General features: G+C 35.6%; 1 protein-coding gene across 1 annotated transcript; it reads left to right on the plus strand.

The window, feature by feature from the left end:
- Nucleotides 1–1,847: 1,847 nt before the first annotated feature.
- On the plus strand, nucleotides 1,848–19,003 carry LOC121728146 (carboxypeptidase B-like). Its single transcript, XM_042116262.1, has 7 exons — nucleotides 1,848–1,956; nucleotides 6,765–6,977; nucleotides 12,066–12,156; nucleotides 14,138–14,239; nucleotides 16,490–16,702; nucleotides 17,662–18,087; nucleotides 18,787–19,003. The coding sequence occupies exons 1-7, from the start codon at nucleotides 1,880–1,882 to the stop codon at nucleotides 18,943–18,945; spliced, it is 1,281 nt and encodes a 426-aa protein (XP_041972196.1). The 5' UTR covers nucleotides 1,848–1,879; the 3' UTR covers nucleotides 18,946–19,003.
- The last annotated feature ends 442 nt before the right edge of the window (nucleotides 19,004–19,445 follow it).

Consider the following 19,445-nt stretch of genomic DNA (forward strand, 5'->3'; position numbering starts at 1 on the left):
GAAATAGAGCACACGAGCCTTTTCCCGGAAAATAAGTACGTTTTCAGCGTGATAATCGCAATAAGTCACGACTCACGAGCTATAAAAGTATAATTAACGAGCTTTTGCCCGCGGCTTCGCTCGCGTTAAGAAGTATTATTATATACAAACTTTCATCCCCTATTTTAACCCCTTAGGGTTGGAATTTATCAAAATTCTTTCTTAGCGGATGCCTTCGTCATAACATTTACGTGCATGCCAAATTTCAGCCCGATCCGTCCAGTGGTTTGGGCTGTGCGTTGATAGATCACTGTGTCAGTCAGTCACCTTTGAGTTTTCTTATATATAAAATTCTCGTGTCACAATGTTCGTTCCCGTACTCCTCCGAAATGGCTTGACCGATTCTCATGAAATTATGTGAGCATATTGAGCATTTTTCATACCAAAAATTATTTATATGGCAAAACAACGTTTGCTGGGACAGCTAGTATATATATATATATATATATATATATATATATATATATATATATATATATATATATATATATATATATATATATATATATATATATATATATATATATATATAGATTTTGTTATATTTTTTTAAAGATTCTACACACACACAATACATGTGTAGGTATATAATATTAAAACGCCACGTTGCATAAAACACACGAACGATAATTGCCTGTCGCTTTCGTTCATTTGAGAATGTGCTTACGACGCTTAATAACATTAAGGGCGCGGTGCTCTTTAATTTATGCTCATTTTACGGCCGATATGAAAATCAATTACTTGAGTAAATAACTTTTTTAATCTCCAAGAGTAGCGCCATGGATTAAAGAGTATTACGATTGCTGTGCCATGTTTGGTTAAGCTTTTCTTTATACTGATGATATTGATTACGTTTTATGTTTTTACATTGTTATCATTGGCTTCATTTCATCATTTCAACAAGACGATGAACAGGAAATTCCTGTAGGATCAATATTGTAAAATTTGAAATCAAATATTATTATAAGTTTAAGTCTAAATTTTCCAATAAGCACAAAGTAATAATAAACACAAATTGCTTGGGAAAACTTTGTAAACTCAATATTTTGTAAAGGTCAAACATTAGGAGAGTTCAGTAAAGGCGCACGCAAGTACAATCATTTATGAATGTGATTTTCACTTTTTATGGTAAGTACTTGATACATAATAATTTATCAAAATAACGTCCAAAAAACCCACTTTAGTTGTAATTAGAATATGTATATTATGTTATACATTTTTTGGTCAACATTAATTATTTTTTGATGCTGTGGATTTGTGCAGATTACTCCGTATATATTTTATTGTAAAATGTACTTTAAAAATAATTATATTATCGCCTATATAATTATATAGGCGACCTCTGTGGCTCAGTGGTGAGCGCGTTGGTAGCTCAAGCCGGGGGTCGCGGGTTCGAGTCCCGCCGACGGAACAAAAAGTTTTCAAAGTTCCTGGGTCATGGATGTGTATTAAATATGTGTATGATATAATAAAAATCTTAAATATATGTATAGTATAAAAGTATTAAATATATTTCCGTTGTCTGGTACCTGTAACACAAGTCCTTCAGGTACTTACCACAGGGCCAGACTGACGTGGTGTGAAGCGTCCATAGATATTATTATTATTAATATTATTATTTCATACGTCTGTAAGTTAATCTGATGCATTTGATGGCTCCATAAAATGAACTACTCGGGAAGCCCAAGAAAAACTTGATAGTACAAAAAATATCAGATAACATATTTTTTAATCTTATCTTTAATTTATCATTACAACATCAGCTAGTCTACTGATAAAATGAATTAAATTATTACAATATAACGTTCTTTTCACACGTGGAGCTCAATTGAACGTAAAAATGCTAAGGTATTCTTACGTCATATTATTTTTGTGCATTTATGCCGTGGTCGCTGGAAAACATGATGTCTATAAGGGGTAAGTACACTATTAATATTTTAAAGCCCATTCGTGCTGAGCTTTGGTTTATTAAGAGTAGGCTTTTAAGAACAGCTGGCGCTTGGCATTGGTATAATATAATAATCTACTTCTGGGCAAATTTCCCTCGACTTTGCCCATAAGGTAGTTGGAGATCCGCTAGAGTAGCTAGACCCACGAAGAGACGAAGTGAAAGAAGATAGAAAGATATTAGCGAAACAAAAGTCACGGTCGCTCTTAGTACTCTATAATCTACATATATATATATATATATATATATATATATATATATATATATATAAAACTCAAAGGTGACTGACTGACTGATTGACACAGTGATCTATCAACGCACAGCCCAAACCACTGGACGGATTGGGCTGAAATTTGGCATGCAGGTAGATGTTATGACGTAGGCATCCGCTAAGAAAGGATTTTGATAAATTCCAACCCCAAGGGGTTCAAATAGGGGATGAAAGTTTGTATATAATAATACTTCTTAACGCGAGCGAAGCCGCGGGCAAAAGCTCGTAATTAATCATATTAAAGACGTAGATAAGTAACAGTTTATAACGGGCAATTTTTTAATTTATAATTTGAACAAACGTGGTAACTTACCTACTTCATCAACGGCTTAATATATCAGGCAATACATAAAATATTTTTTAATTTCAAATAATTTCCCCGACCATATTCAAAGCCTCTATTTATGAATATAAATTTCATTCATAAATAAAAACTCTATTTATGAATGAAAAACCGAACATTTTCAAATTGTTAGTCTACCATGGTCGACGTACTGTAATTTGTGATTTATTGTCATGAAGTGCCTATGTTTATGTTTTTTAGTAGAAAAAAAAAACATATTATGATAGCATTATCTACAGTGCTTGCGTTATGAGTGTGTAAAAATAAACTTGTTTGTAGTAAAACTTTTAAATTATATTAGATTTTCACAGGCGTTGAGCGAGACTTTTTTTCATTTAATTTAAATTTCACTTCAGTATGAGCAAGCATGAAATTCACGTTTCGCAGTTACAGAAATAAGTTTTACAATCAACGTTTTATGATCAATTTATTACTATTTGCAACTGATTTTGTAATACTATTATAAAATTCGTCAATACCCATTATAATATTATTTGGGGAAAAGTCTTTTCGCCATATATTATAATAGATATTGACGGTTTTGGCGAATTTGAAAAAAGCTGGGTACACAAAAAAGCTCGATATTTGGGTGCCTCATGAGCTCACTGAAAGAAACCTAATGAACCGTGTACTCATTTGTGGTTCTTTATTACGACGTAATGAAACCGAACCATTTTTGAAGAAGCTGATGACTGGTGATAAAAAGTGGATCACGTACGACAAGAACGTGCGTAAAAGATCGTGGTCAAGGGCCGGTCAGACTTCACAGACTGTGGCGAAACCCGGGCTAACTCGCAACAAGGTGATGCTGTGTGTGTGGTGGGATTGGAAGAGCATTATTCATTATGAGCTTTTAAGCAGGACCATCGATTCTGAACTGTACTGTGAACAATTGATGAGATTAAAGCAAGAAGTTGAGAGAAAGCGGCTGGAATTGATCAACAGAAGGGGTGCGGTTTTTCACCATGATAACGCTAGACCTCACACATCTTTAGCTACTCAGCAAAAATTGCGGGAGTTTGACTGGGAGGTGTTAATGCATCCGCCCTATAGTTCTGACCTTGCACCTCCAGATTTCCACCTGTTTCGGTCGCTCCAGAATTCCTTAGGCAGTTTCCGGTTGACATCACAAGAGGACTGCTAAAACCACTTGTCGCAGTTTTTTCATCAGAAGCCCCAAAATTTTTATTTATACTTAGCAATGGGATCATGTATGTCCCTACTAACAAGATGGCAAATAGTTATCGAACAAAATGTCACCTACATACGTACTTTAGAGTTTAGTCAACTGTAACAAAACTTTATAAAAAAACCTTTTGAATTTTTATATAAAATGTGAAGAAACTTTTTCCCCAACCTAATAGAATATTTTATATTAACCACATAACATTTCCAACAGCCATTTATTATTATTATTATTCAAAAAATTTTCTTCAATTTTTTTTCTTTTTCAATGAACTAAACTCTCTCAAAATCAAACTTTTGTGATCATAGTACGATAGCGTAAAATTCACGGTAAAAGAGAAACAAGCCGCAGTACAACCACAGTATAAATAACAGACAGTAGACAGTAGGAAAACTCCGCCGTGTCTTTGAAAATAAGGATCGCTTTACACAGGTAGGAAAGTGTCCGTGGCCTAATGGGCAGACCTTCGGTTCGCACTCCTAGAGGGTGCAGGTTCAAACCCGGGTGGAGGCGTGTACCTATGAGACATTTTCTGATCTCAAGTACATTATACGGACGCTCGTACGGTGAAGGAAAACATCGTGAGGAAACCCGCACATAGTTGGTCCCAGACGTATTGACTAGTTCTTTCCTCTGGACTAGGCCGACTATGATGAGAGAATGCCGTATGCGCTTGGGCAACAATACGGACATTTAAAAATCTTGTCCCAGTATTTGAGGAGTGGTTACTTCGCTCTGAAAAATACTGTATAAATCATCCACAACGGATGTAAAAGGCCTAGTTTTTTACACAGGTCACAGATATAAGTTTAATGCATAAAGTTAATATACCTAGCGGAATAGAGTAACAATCTCGAGCTGTCAAATGAAACCGAAATTGATTTACGTCTGTGTGTAAAATTTGTTTACATATACATTTACACAAGCATCTTTCTAAAATCTAAGAGATTAAATTGTCAACGTGCCGATAATTGCCGACTGGACGTCCAACAGATGAAAAAATTTGGTTCTGCTGTCATGTATCACACGTCTTTTTTTTACCACGCAGTGTTATTGATGGTGACATCTCGATTGCAAAGGCCTTTGATTCTCTATTCCGCTAGGTATATTAACTTTATGGACTAATGTTTCCCACTCTTGCCATGATACTGTTTTGTGTAGCTACTTTTAATAATCTGAAATCATATATGTAGATCTACTATACGTTATTTATACTGTGGTCCAGCGGTAGAACACACTCATGGAATTGAACAAATTTCCCGGAGGAAAGTGGGTCGAAGTTTAAGTTTTTTTCTCGCGTAGCCGTCTCAGTTGTTTGAAAAATATATCTAGAACACCGAAAACATACTGAGCCAATGTGCTCGTTTCTAGGCAACAAATGTCCGTCTGGTTTATATTATTGTGTAAATATTTCAGAATAGATATTATTTGTTGACATCGTCCACTTGGCTTATTGGCTAGGCCCTTGTGTTCTTTTTCTGTCTGTCTCTTCTAAATAAGTAGTTTAATATTTGGCAAAGTGTTTTATTTAGCTTTTAAAACTTGTATGCATTTGTTTATCGCGGTGGAACCGTAAATTTCAAACTATCAAATAACCTAATCCTAAAAAGACTATCCAATAACCCAAAGTCTCTATACCCTTCTTAATCAGTCCTTTTTTTTATGAAATAAGGGGACAAACGAGCAAACGGGTCACCTGATGGAAATCAACTTCCGTCGCCCATCATGGACACTCGCAGCATCAGAAGAGCTACAGGTGCGTTGCCGGCCTTTTAAGAGGGAATAGGGTAATAGGGGAGGGTAGGGAAGGGAATAGGGGAGGGTAGGGAAGGAAATAGGAGAGGGTAGGGAAGGGAAAAGGGTAGGTAGGCCTCCGGTAAACTTACTTACTCGGCGAAACACAGCGCAAGCGCTGTTTCACGCTGGTATTCTGTGATCCCGTGGTATTTCTCTGGTCAAGCCGGCACATTCATGCAAAAGCATGGCTCTCCCACGTCAAAAAGCTCAGCCGTTTAAGCGTGAAGAGATAGAGAGAAGTGGACAGTCAGGTACGCGTTTATAAAATTGTGTTTTAAATCCTAAATTCCCTAATGACAATACCGTATTTTGTGTACCAGATTATGAAGGGGATAGAATCTATTAAAAGATTTGTCAGCGATTTCATTATAAGCAGGATTACGAAGTTCAGCGGAGGTTTTCATAACTTTTGTAGCCCGGTGTATCTCGATTTGAATTTAAATACAAAGATTTATTGTTATCCCGTGTTACAAGAATATAATAATGATGTTGTCAGAAACGTAATACTTAACTGTATTTAAAAAAAAGATTAAACCGAATTCAAAATTGTACGTAATTGAGAAATAAACTCCCTACCTCCAAAACTACTGTACCGATTTTGATTAAATTTGCACTATTCTATTCTATTAAAAAATAATTACTGAAATCGATACGGCAGTTCCAGAGATATGCGAACACAAACATAAAAACATACATACATATTATATACATTTTGAAAGGCACATTTGTTCAGACGCTGGTGTAGACTTACATAATAAACGAAAATTAGGCAGTTCTGGAATTATTACATACATACGCGTCGAATTGATAACCTCCTTTTTTAAGTCGATTAAAACCAGTTTATATTGTTCCTTAACGGCAGGTTTTATTCAGAACTTTATAATTTTGCTCAGTTTCATTAAAATAAAGTCTTTGATGATGTGCTTTAGTCCAAATGAGATGTCAATTTATTTTTTATTCCTAAGTTCTTTTTCTGTTATTTTTCTGTGTAGTTACTATTTTATAATGGTGGTGTTTTTGTTACGATAAATTGAATAAATGATTCTTATTCTTATTCAATAGATTAAGACTGTAATGATAGGTACAAGACTGTAATTTGTTATAGCCTGTCACATTTATTTTTAAATTTTTACGTAGTCGAGTAATAGTAATAGTTTTTAACAACACTAATTGTTTTCAGATATTCCGTGCACGGCATAAAACTAACCAATGCGACGCATAAGGAGTTCATACATAGTCTGGAGTTGGAGTTGGACCTGGATGTTTGGCAGCATGGAACCCCGAAGCTGCGTGATGCCATGGTAATGGTGTCACGAGAGAACACAGTCTCACTGATGGAGAAGTTGGACACCATGGGACTCGACCATTATGTTCATCTGCGAGATGTCGCACAGTAAGTAGAATTGCTGCCAACTGCTGCAGCTAGCCACAATATTCGATTCGCGACTGAGAATAGAACAAATATTCCAAACCTTCACTGCTGTCTCGCATCACTGATAACCTAACCAAATACGTTCTTTTTTAACGATTTAACAATAATCACATTCTTATATAACATTAATATGTTACTGAATTCTAAATCTTTCCAAAATGTTGTTCTTACTACCACACTACTACTGTTACGAGCTGTCACGGGCCGTAAAGAGACTTATTTCAGATTTGTAATTTTCGACAAAGTCGAACTAGAATATGTAAGACAACGCTAACACGGCCAGTCTGGCATCAGCCCTAGTAGACAAGTGGCAAGCGATTATCGTAAATGCCAACAAAATGTATGCGATTTGACATAACTCATCGCTTCATTAGCTTAGTTACGTTACATACAAAGGGTAAAAACGGAACCTAGTAATTATTGGGACTTCGCTGTCTATAACGTATCTCGTGAATCGTTATAGCATATCGCACTAATGTCAAATCCCATACATTTTGTTGGCGTTTACGATAAACGCTTGCCACTTGTCTAGGCCCTCAGTTCAGTCCACCAGTTTGGTCTTAACGATGGGAGAATGATCGTAGACGATTGATTGACGGATCGATCATTTCATTATTATGTACTTTTCAGCCATCATTCTAGCGTCAGTCTCAGGTTGATGGACTAAACTGATGCCAGACTGAGCGTGTAACCGTTGTCTTATGATACATCTTGCTGTATCACTTTTTTGTCGCTTTGTTGCGGTTAGCGGCATCAGTTTGTCAGTGTGATCATGTCGTTAAAAGGTTAAATTTTTCGTCCAAAGAGACATGCTAGTTACACGACATTTAACTTGACTGCGACTTAAACGTAGATATTTAAATTACAGAGTTACTTGTCAGTGGAATAAATGGCCAGGTTAATAGCTAGATGTAACCGGCCAAGGTACATTAAGTACTAAGTACCACCCAGGTGCACCGACGGCCCACATAAATACGTACGGTGACTCTTAAAATGCAGGAGTAATTCCTACTGTATTGTAAGGGTGGTTGTATAGACAGATGGAAATACAGGTAGACTATTATTATTTATGTTTTTATAGGCATATACTATTGAACTAAAACTGATAAGGACTTATTGAAACGTTTTCCTAGTCTGGTAGTTAATAGGTTGAGTGTTGATGAGGTATGTATATTGTATAGGTAAAGTTCCCGTCCAAAGAAGTGCGATCCTACGCTTGTTTTGTCGCCAATCGTGTTAGATTATCCGTTCCACTGAAACATGAGAGCATTTTTGGGCACTATAAACAGACCCGGATTTATAAATAGGCCGTTATAGGTCACGACCTAGAGGGGCCGCAGAGTCCATAGAGGCCCTACAGATAACATAGGGCGGCGGAAATAAAGTGGCCTACTCTCATTAAAAAAAAAAAAACTTGAGAGGTGTCAAGGGACACCCGAATGGAACGAATTTATTTCTTATGTTCAAAAAACCTGTATACATACATTCAAAAAATTATTTAAAAAAACCCCGTCTAGTTGACGCACAGGAATACTTAATATCAACGCCCTCTGCCCCTAACATGCTAACTAATAAAAAGTGTCGAGGTCAAATCAAGGTCAAATATCGTTCTGTTTAGCCTTCAGATTTACGCCGAACGCGCGATAAAGAACTTCGTTCCAATATTATAAATTCGGCACCCGACTATAAAATAGTCCTGTAAGGCTGGCTTAAACGTTCTTATTCTTAATGATGTGGTAACATTAATTATAATAAGGGAATCGTTTGTAGTTGCTATTTTTTCAACAAGTGTTAGGGATTTCATCACCATTTAAAATACTTTTTACTCTTCAAATCTCTCATATTATTTGTTTTATACTCTATAATGCTTCATAATCCGCGCGATCCATTATATTTTCTTCCACGTATCAGAGTAAAATGATATTATAAAGTATGTGTACTTAATATTCATAGTGTTCCCGCTGTGCATTCATTCCGCTGCACTCTAAAGCGATTCGCTTCGGAAGATTGAAGCTTTTTTATTCATTTAAAGGAGAGCTAATATCTCATACTTGATGTGATATGAATTGATACGGACATCGCATCAGTTCTAGCAAATGAATATAAATTGTTTCTATATTTGAATTTAGAAAATTCAAATATAGAAATTTGGAACCCCAAAAATCAAACATCGTCCTTCTCTCTTCACACTCACGCCCGTCTTTCATATGCCAGGTGAAAAAGGACGACGCGGATTCATCGCCAAATTAGTTTTTTCTCAATAACTCGATAAATATACAACATTTTAAAAATCCGCTTGGTCGATCTCTCAATGATAGAATTTAATACGATGTGTTAAAATATTAACTTAGTTCAATGCACGGTTATGGCAATAAATGAAAAATTCGTGGGAATTAGATGCATCTTTTTGATTTTTTTCTATCGAGAAAATTTTAAGATATATTGTTTTTGCTCAGATTGAATTCTCTGAAATATAATGTTGTATTTAATTTTAGAAAATGAAACAATTCGGGGCTTATTTTCAAGTATAAAAATGAATTATAAAATCGACACTTTAGGGTTAGTCGCCCCCTTAAACGGGGAACATGCAGTATATGATATTGTCGATCTATTGGCGTGTGTTTCAAATACAAGTAATCAAATAAAAGTAATTTGTAAATCCTAAGGAGATGCTGAATGTATGCTTGAATTTTGAAAAATTGGTTTTACTTTGGAAGCTGATATCATGAGTATAATAAACAAAATAAGAAAATTTAAAACGGGGAAAGGAATGTTGATATACTGAAGATTATTGATTTTTTTTATTATAACTTTGTACTTTCAAATTTTGAGTTTATAAGCCTTTAAATATAATCTATATCTATATATATATATATATATATATATATATATATATATCTATCTTAATATATATATTTCTTGTGTGCGTGTGTATGTGACTGAACTCCTCCTAAACGACTGGACCAATTTTGATGAAATTTTTTGTGTGTGTTCGTGGAGATTCGAGAATGGTTTAGATTTACAGTTTGGTCTACTGGAAAATGTTTTTTCAATTAATTTCTTATTTATAAGGAGTTGTTGATTTTGGAATGTTTTACATTAGATCCGGCGGACGGCGCTATCATCGCATTCAATATTATTCTATTTCAATTTTAGTTTGTCCTGACAGATGGTGCTACGATTAATTTGAAAAAAATTTTGTTATTCAATTCATGTGCTGATTAAAATATTAAATAAATAATACATAGGCTACAATTTTAACCGACTTTCAAAATGGGGGAGGTGTTATGTTCGTTTTCTTATATTCAACGATTACTCCGCCGTTTGTTAACCGATTTTCAAAATTTTTCTTTTGGTATATAGGGTATCATCCCAATTTGGTATTATATTCAGAAAAGTGGTGATCTGATGAAGGATCCATAAGTAATCGAGGGAACTCCTCAAAACTTATAGGGAAACATATGGTGACTTCGCTTTCGTGAGAAGTATTCTAAGCATATGCTACCAACAAGTAAGATTTTGCACCGAGATATACCTGGTATACCGTGGTTCGGAAGGTGCTGAGAGAATTCCTGATTCTTTATAGATTCAAGTTTGGGAGTTTCGGCGTTGTTTTAAGAACAGAAAGCATATGCTACTATGCAAATTACATTCTTCATCATCATCATCATCATCATCACTACCATATTATACCATTTCATAGTCTTTTAGATCGAGACTCGAGTTTGTCAAGCGATAATTAAAAAAAATCTATATCTACCTAATATTGTAAACCTGAAGAGTATGTTTGCTTGAACGCGTCAATCTCAGAAACTACAGGTCCGATTTAAAAACTTATCTCAGTGTTAGATAGATCATTTATCGAGTAAGACTCATCATTTATCGAGAAGGTTATATTATATTATTACTCTAAGACTAATACGACAGAAGAAACTCAGGAAAATGTGGGAAAAACGGGGGAAATATTTTTTATGGGAAAATGTACCTACGGATTCTGTAAAATTTCTAATTTACGCGGGCGAAGCCGCGCGGGACATCTAGTATATATATATAAAAGAAAGTCGTGTTTGTTACAACACTTATAACTCGAGAACGGCTGGACCGATTGCCATGTTTTTTGATTTGTTGGATTTATTTCCGTCCCGAATAGCAGAATACATCTTAAAAATAATGAAAACTCGATATGTGTAATGATCTTGAATCATATGATCTCGAATGAACTTAATCATTTCAATAGATGCTGATTTGTTTATTTCATGTCAAACATTTGTTGTCCAATCCTGTCAAATAGTGTAACAACTATTTTTTTTGGAGCTTATGGCCTGGTTGCTGAGACCTTTAAGCCACAACTTTATTTTTTTCTGAAGACATCATGTGTGAGTTCAGAAATTTATTTTTTGTAAAATGTCTACAAAGTTCAGGTACTGTTATATTTGTTTGTTTTAGACATTAATTTTAGAAAATTATTTATTAATTATTTAATTTATAATTCCCGAAAATAATACCTAAGATTTATTCTACAGTAAAAACATAAAATCATCGGAAAGGAACGGAATTTAGGCTGCTTTATGGCGAAACACTAGAATCACGACATTTTCTAGCGAACACTCAAAAATACAATGTCTGTTTCCAAATGACTTCATAAGGGATACTTTTTATCCCGGAAAATGTACGGTTTCCGCACAATAAACTATAATTTTCACCTAAACCATTTAATCTATTTTGATGAAATTTGGTATGGAGCTATACTCATTTTAATCATGGTTAAATCGTTAAGACAGGACAACGTCTGTCGGGTCAGCTAGTAAGTTATTAAAATATTATGACCACCGCGCGCCGTTGCGTAGCGTTCTGCGTGGCGTAGCAAGCGTAGATGAACGAAATGTCGTAGCGGCCCTCTACGAAAACTCTACGACATAATATTATTATTGTCTACGATCAACTTATAGTTTTGAAACATTTTCTCAAATATAGTTTCATTACATATTCCTCGGATCTCAGTTAAAAGTGATTAAACGTAACCATTTCTAGTCTTATCTTTCATTACAGAGCATTCGAAGAGCACGATCTGGAAATATCCGCGTGGAAACGAGGCAGGAGCAACGTTCTACCGTTCGAAGATTATCCCAGATATGCCGAGGTAATATTACAATTAAAAACCCATTCTCGTACCGATTGGGATTAAATCGGATGGTATATTTTTGTTCCTTTGCTGCTTGGTCATAACTCATAGATTATGCTAAACATTAAAAAAGTTGTTTAGGAATGTATGACTGTTTTTGATAGAAGTCGAAAACAATCTGATTTTGCTGATGTAAAATAATATTTTACTAGATGACGACCGCAACTCCGTTTTTCCGGGATAAAATATGTCCGTATCCTGTGAAATCGGTTCAGCGGTTTGGGCGTCAAGAGGTAACCGACAGACAGTCACACTTTCGCGTTCATAATATTAGTATGGCTTGTAATTACCGTTAGATTAAAATATTAATAACAATATCAGAAATATCGACGTTGAAAAAAATGCTTATAAAATATAACATATTAAATTGTGAAATTTTAAAAGTATCAGAAGATTTACTAGTTCAAAATCAAAATTGTTTTATTTCTGAATAAATTTAAAATAAATATTTTCAGAATGTGCTACATGATGCCTACCACCAGTTCGGTAACTAACCCGGCGAGAAGAACCGGCGTAAGGAACTCGCACGGTACCCACTTTTTTACTAAAAAAAGTGAGAAAAAAAATTAATATTTTAAAATAAAGTTTACAATTTTGTAACTTAATATTATTATACAATATCCACATATACAATTGTAAGTCCTATAATAATGTAGAAGTAGCCCTGCAAGTTGCCTGCCAGTTGCTTGCCAGTTGCCTGTTGTAATTTTAAGCCGTGATTTAAAAAGTCCTCGTTGAAAATGTAAAATTGAAAACAGTGATGGCTTTTAAATACCTCATTGCGTTCGGTCGAGTGAATACTATCGAATTAAACCGTAGAATTAAATGCTAAATTACAGGGATTGTAATGTACAAAATATATAATTAACATAATTTCGCGATATAATTAATTTAAGTTAATTAATTATCATGTTAACGCAAAAAGTGGACATAATGGATGTTCGAAAACCTTTTCGGAATAATTAATATGAAATTAATACTCTCCGCCTCCACCGCAATATGGACAATCAGCAAGAAAGTAAAAGTTAGTCTTTGCAATTATTACGGGCGACTTGCTGTACGGTCCACATTTTTCAAATGAGCCACATTTATAACAAGTATACCCGACGCTTACTAATTGGTATTTTCTTCATTGCCAAACTAGATATTAGTTTGGCAATGAAGAATTAGTATTCTGTGATTGGTCGAGAAGATTAATCAAGACGATCATGTATATAATCATTTTAAAATTAATTTCAATACGACAATTTGGATTCTGATCTTTTATAATATAAAAATACAATATGCACAAGTCGGATGCAGAAATACGCTAAGCATCTACTACAACATCATTTTACTGCAAAGTGGTTTTTCTATTCAAACGCTCGCAGTAACAATAAAACGTTTTAAATAACGCTTCCGCTAGTTGAATTCTGTTGAATTGGAAGAATTCCTATTTCTAACAAAGGGATACACTCAGTGTTACATTTTAATCTAAAAAAGTGTGCTTACTTACATAATTTTGTAAATTTTTAAGAAAAGGTTTATTTTTTTCTAATAAAAAGCATTCGTTTTGTAACCGACTTCCAAAAAGGAGAAGGTTATAATGTTCGGCTGTGGATTTTATTTTTATTTTTGTATGTTCAACGATTATTCCGCCGTCTGTGAACCGATTTTCATGTTATACATAACTTAACCTATGCAAACAAATTTTAAAATTAAATTAATTTAAAAGATCGTTCAGCACCTCAAAAACTGCTTAGAACTGATCATTTTTAACCGTTTTCCATATTATTAGAGAAAAAGAATGAGCAGTGAATATTGTTAGTATACAACACAAAACATTGGCACATTAAGAACTCATGCTACATAAATTCATCCTTCACCTAAGGTGCCAATAATAGGACAACGAGTGGCACTCTTTTAATGTACTTCATTTTTGAACCAACTTTTTTGACAGGTCGATGCCTATTTGGAGAAAGTAGCTCAAGAGCATCCGGATATAGTGACGCTGGTGAACGCGGGGCCATCGTTCGAGGGCAGAGCCATTAAGTATGTGAAGGTACGTGAATTCAATTTGTACAATAGTACGACGACAGCGCAAGTTTTAATTAAATTTCGACGATTGTGTGTGTGTGTGTGTGTGTTCCAATAGTGTTCGATTCAGACGAGTAGGAGGATACACTGTGTTAATAATAAAGTTGGTTTTAATTAATATTATGATCAGTTGAAAGAGGCGATCAAATGATAGATCAAAAGAGCAAGCCTAGAAAATTCTTATAAAAATGTTGTTACACTTGATTACTTATTAATCTTAAATACATGTATACTTAATGTATATGTCGTAGTCATCTGGTTTACTCTGCGATTCGATTGAATGACTAGCGCATTCATTGAATGACACCATTCAATTATTGAATGACTAAAGGACAGCTCGTCGAGACGTTGACTGTGATGTTTAACGTTGTGACTAAAGGTCATAATAAAATTATTATAGTGAAGTCGTTAAATAGGATGATATAATATTTTATATTAAGTAGCCATTAACGGGGTAGTAATAGGGCAGGTAAATCGACGCTGTCATTTTATTTTATTACAAATAAAGCACATTAAAGTAAATTTAATCGACATAATATCAACACAGTGATATCAGCTGTGCGAGCTGTTTGACGCCATATTTGATTTAGTGACTACTAGTGCCGCAGTGGGAGAAAAGTGAAATACGTTCAATTGCCCCACTGATTTCATGTTCGCTATCTTCAAAGGGCTATGTTATAAATCGCTAACTAGTTGTACGTTGAGGGACGATCTTCAATCGACGTTCGGCCGAGTCATTCAATTGAATGGTGTCATTCAATCGAATCGCAGATGGACCAGATGACTGCGACATATACATGATATTGCACATTAATCTTATATCTTTAATATAATATGAATCTTATAATTATCTTTAATATATATAATTGGAATCTCGGAATCGGCTCCAACGATATTCATGAAATTTAGTAAGTATTTAGGGGGTTTCGGGGGCGATAAATCGATCTAGCTAGGAATCATTTTCAGAAAATATAATTTTCATAGAATACCGAGCAAAGATCGGTCAAATAGCTAGTTTATTTTATGTATTATTTGGTAGGGTTCAATATAGGGGGTTATCAAGTCTAGCCCGAATGATATTGTCTTGTCAAAATTGATTGTACGAAATGATGGTACATGTTTTCTTTACAAAAAATAATGTTGTTGTTGTTGTTTTCTTTCAATTTTAAAAGTTAATCGTATAGATAGCAAACTGTTTCGAGCTTTGTTCGCGTCGTTTGTTTAGTATCGGCAGCCCGGGACCGCGCGGTAAACCGAACGATAACGGAAGCTTCCGAGTAACGTTATGCCCACATTACCAAGATAAGGCCGTCGAAAAAATACACGCAAAATTTTTCCTATGATAAGGGTAGAAGATTTTTATTGCAGTATACTTAAAGGCGTCGCGTAAACGAACGACTGGCTACCGCGGCCGGTTAAAATTTTTGGAGATTTTTGATAAATTAGCGACGTAGCGTTCGTTGGCTTTTTCGTAGAGGTAGCTAGTGAAATGTAACATTCGAACTATTGCTTCTAATTTAGTATTTAAAGTAAGTATATTGTGATAATTTAATGAGTATGTTTTAGGCTTCTTTACTTGTCGAACTTAAATAACCAGTAACCACGTCAATGCAAATCAAATGGCGTATTCGCAGAGTGCGTGGTGTGCAGCAATACCAAAGCATGGCCAGATTCTTTTAAAGTAAGACCATCTTATTATGTTTCATAGGTCTATCGGCCGTACTCAAAAACATTTAGTTATGACTTAACTTTAATTAGTCGCTCTTAAGCATTTGTGTATTAACCCAAAATTTTTTTTTGAGTTATAATTTATAAATGCTGTCTTGTTCTGAATGATTTAAAGGACATGACTTCATTCATAACTCAATACGTAATTTTTTGTGGGATGATACACAAATGCTTGGTGAGGCCAAACGAGCGTCATTTGTGAGTTGTGAATCGCAGAATTTCTGCCGCGTAAATATCTTTTCATAAAATCATGACTCACAAAATTACGCTCGTGTGAATCAAACATGACTTTTGTATGAAACTGAATGCAGCAGAATTCTGCCGAACCGAAATTCTGCGACTCACAGCTCACAAATTACGCTCGTTTGGCTTCACCCTAACAGCTTCCAATTGATGTAATATGATATTTACGTTAAAATCTTCATCAAATTAAAGTTGAGTAATCGTTAAACATGCGGTTTTAGTCTTTGTTTTATGAAAATTTCAGATTTCGACCAGCAATTTTGCGGACACCAGCAAGCCTATATATTTCTTGACAGCGACGGTTCACGCTCGAGAATGGGTTGTTACTCCAGCAGCTCTTTACATGATCCAGCGCCTCGTGGACAGACGACCAGAAGACCAGGATCTACTGGACAGTATGGACTGGATCATACTGCCAATGATCAACCCGGATGGATATGAATATTCTCATACCACTGTGAGTTGAAATAAAGAATCTATATATATTAAACTCAAAGGTGACTGACTGATTGACATAGTGATCTATCAACGCACAGCCCAAATCACTGGACGGATTTGGCATGCAGGTAGATGTTATGACGTAGGCATCCGCTAAGAAAGGATTTTGATAAATTCCAACCCCAAGGGGTTCAAATAGGGGATGAAAGTTTATATATAATAATACTTCTTAACGCGAGCGAAGCCGCGGGCAAAAGCTCATCATAATATAAAATTCACAAAAACAAGATGAACTAATGTGGTCATGGCCACGTCACGACATTTCCGTTAAGACAAGGGCATCAGAATTGTAGACATCATAATATAATATTATGACGAACAAATATAATTATTGTTTAATATTACCTTTATGGCGAGACTACTGCAAGCGCTGCAGCTTTAAGCTGTGCGTCAGTACTAAAGGTGCGACCCGGTCTGAAGACGCGGTTCGGCTCTGTGATTGGTCCAAATTTTGACAGCCAACCAATCACAGAGCCTGAACCGTGTCTTAAGACCGAGATGCATCTTGAGTACTGACTATTTATACTGGCCTAGGTATACGTATTATAAACAGACGCTTACCTCTTACGATTCCGAAAAAAGGATAATATTTGACGGCCGTGACATGTCGTATCGCAGCAGTGTATAGTTCCGCATAGTACGATTTCACCTCAATAATCATAGCTACGATGGGGCTGGCATGCCATGTATGGCAAAAGCTCTTTATTTAAATAAAGATTTAAAAAAAATCACCTCAAGACATAGGTTACACGGTCAGTCTGGAATTAGTTCAGCCCCTCTGTATTATCCAAACTGACGGGAGAATGATCGTGTAACCGTTTTGTGTGTAAGCCATCATTCTGGCGTCAGTCTTAGACTGATAGACTGAACTGATGCTAGACTAACTGTGTAACCGTAATCTATCAATTCATATTTCAGATGCGCCTTTGGCGTAGAACCCGATCTTTCCGACCCGAAATCAGTTCATCATGCTACGGCGCAGACGGGAACCGCAACTACGACGCTGCGTTCGCCTCCGTAGGTGTGTCCTCCAACCCTTGCTCCGACATCTACCCTGGACCCAGCGCCTTCTCCGAAGTGGAAACGTCCTACGTCCGAGATATCATGCAGGCTAACCTCCAGAGGATTCAGATCTTCATGGACATCCACAGCTACGGGAACTACATTACCTACGGGTTCGGAGACGCGAGGCTGTCTCCCAATGTGGCCCAGCAGCACCATGTAGCGGCTATCATGGGAGCGGCCATAGACCCGTACAAGCTCCCCCAGGCACCGTACTACGTTGTTGGCAACAGCAATCTGTTGATGTACGAAACGTCTGGATGCGCACAGGATTACGCACAGGTAATAAATAAAATATAATATTACAAAAAAAAGAATTATTAATAATAGAAAATGAACGAACAGAGCGCCTGATATACGACTCATTGTAATATCTCTCAAATTCAGTTACTCTATTTTTATGATTCTCTCGTTAAAACGAATTGCAAGTATTATTTGAAATTCAATGGTTATTTATATTTTATGCATTTTCCGACCGATTAATGGACCCTCCACCTATAAGCTTTTTTTAGCTATTCGTCTACATAAAAGATTATTCTCGAATGTTTTGTAAGTATGAGAGAAACAAACTAACTTGACAATATTGTTTCAACTCACAAACACTCCCCCGTTCGTTGCTATCAAAGTTCGATAAAATCTCAACTTGTCTATACATCACAAATGGCCTGACCTACTATGAAAATACGAGAAGTATCTAAAAGTTGAAGTTTTCACATCTACACAAACTTTTTCGCTTTACGTTAAATGCAATTTCTCTGTGCTTAAGTATAGTACCGATTATTTCGACAAATAATACATATTATAATAAAGTTTACTTAATAAATTGATAATGACGCTGCTTGTAAAACCAGTCTGAGTTGCAAATCAATAGTAAAAATATCAAGCTTTCTCTTTCATAAGTATTCAGATTGGAAGAGACAAGTTATGCACAATTTTCCTAGACTGGCTCTGGCTTAATGCTAATATTCTTTTCGATTTCAGACGATCGGGATACCTCTGTCGTACACGCTGGAGCTACCTGAATACGGCTTCGATTTCCGAGTCCCACCCAGCTATATAGGACAAATAAACTCGGAAACTTGGCACGGCGTCGCGGCATCTGCGAGAGCGGCCGTCTTGTATTACAGAGCAAGGAATTAAATGTGTCACGTGTTATTTTGTATTATTCCAGTATGATATATGAGTAAAAGTTGTGAAGTTCAAAATTGTTTTGTTTTGTATAACTTGCTGCATCTAATATTTAAAATATAGATGCATTGGGGATGGCCCCATGGCAGATGCAAATATACCCAATATTTCACTAAAATGGCGGTGCAACCAGTCGTCTGGGGTCTTAGCTAAAACGTTTTTTTGTTGATTATTTATAGAATCGCCGATCAAAATGTATGGAATTGATTTGAATTTCGACTACATAATCAGGGCGAGCGAAGTCAGGACGAATCCCACAACCTGTATATTTTGTGGTACACTTTACAGAAAAACTATCACGTCTATTGATTTGTGCTTTAACATAGGGATTTTTATTTATATGTATATATTGTGTTATCATCAGTCAGTCAAGGTTTTTATATGTAGATGTGTCATCATCGGTCAGTCAAGGTGTGACGACGCGAGCCCTCACAAAGGTCGGCTTATTATTA

This window comes from Aricia agestis, chromosome 6, assembly GCF_905147365.1.
Source record: "Aricia agestis chromosome 6, ilAriAges1.1, whole genome shotgun sequence".
NCBI classification, from domain to species: domain Eukaryota; kingdom Metazoa; phylum Arthropoda; class Insecta; order Lepidoptera; family Lycaenidae; genus Aricia; species Aricia agestis.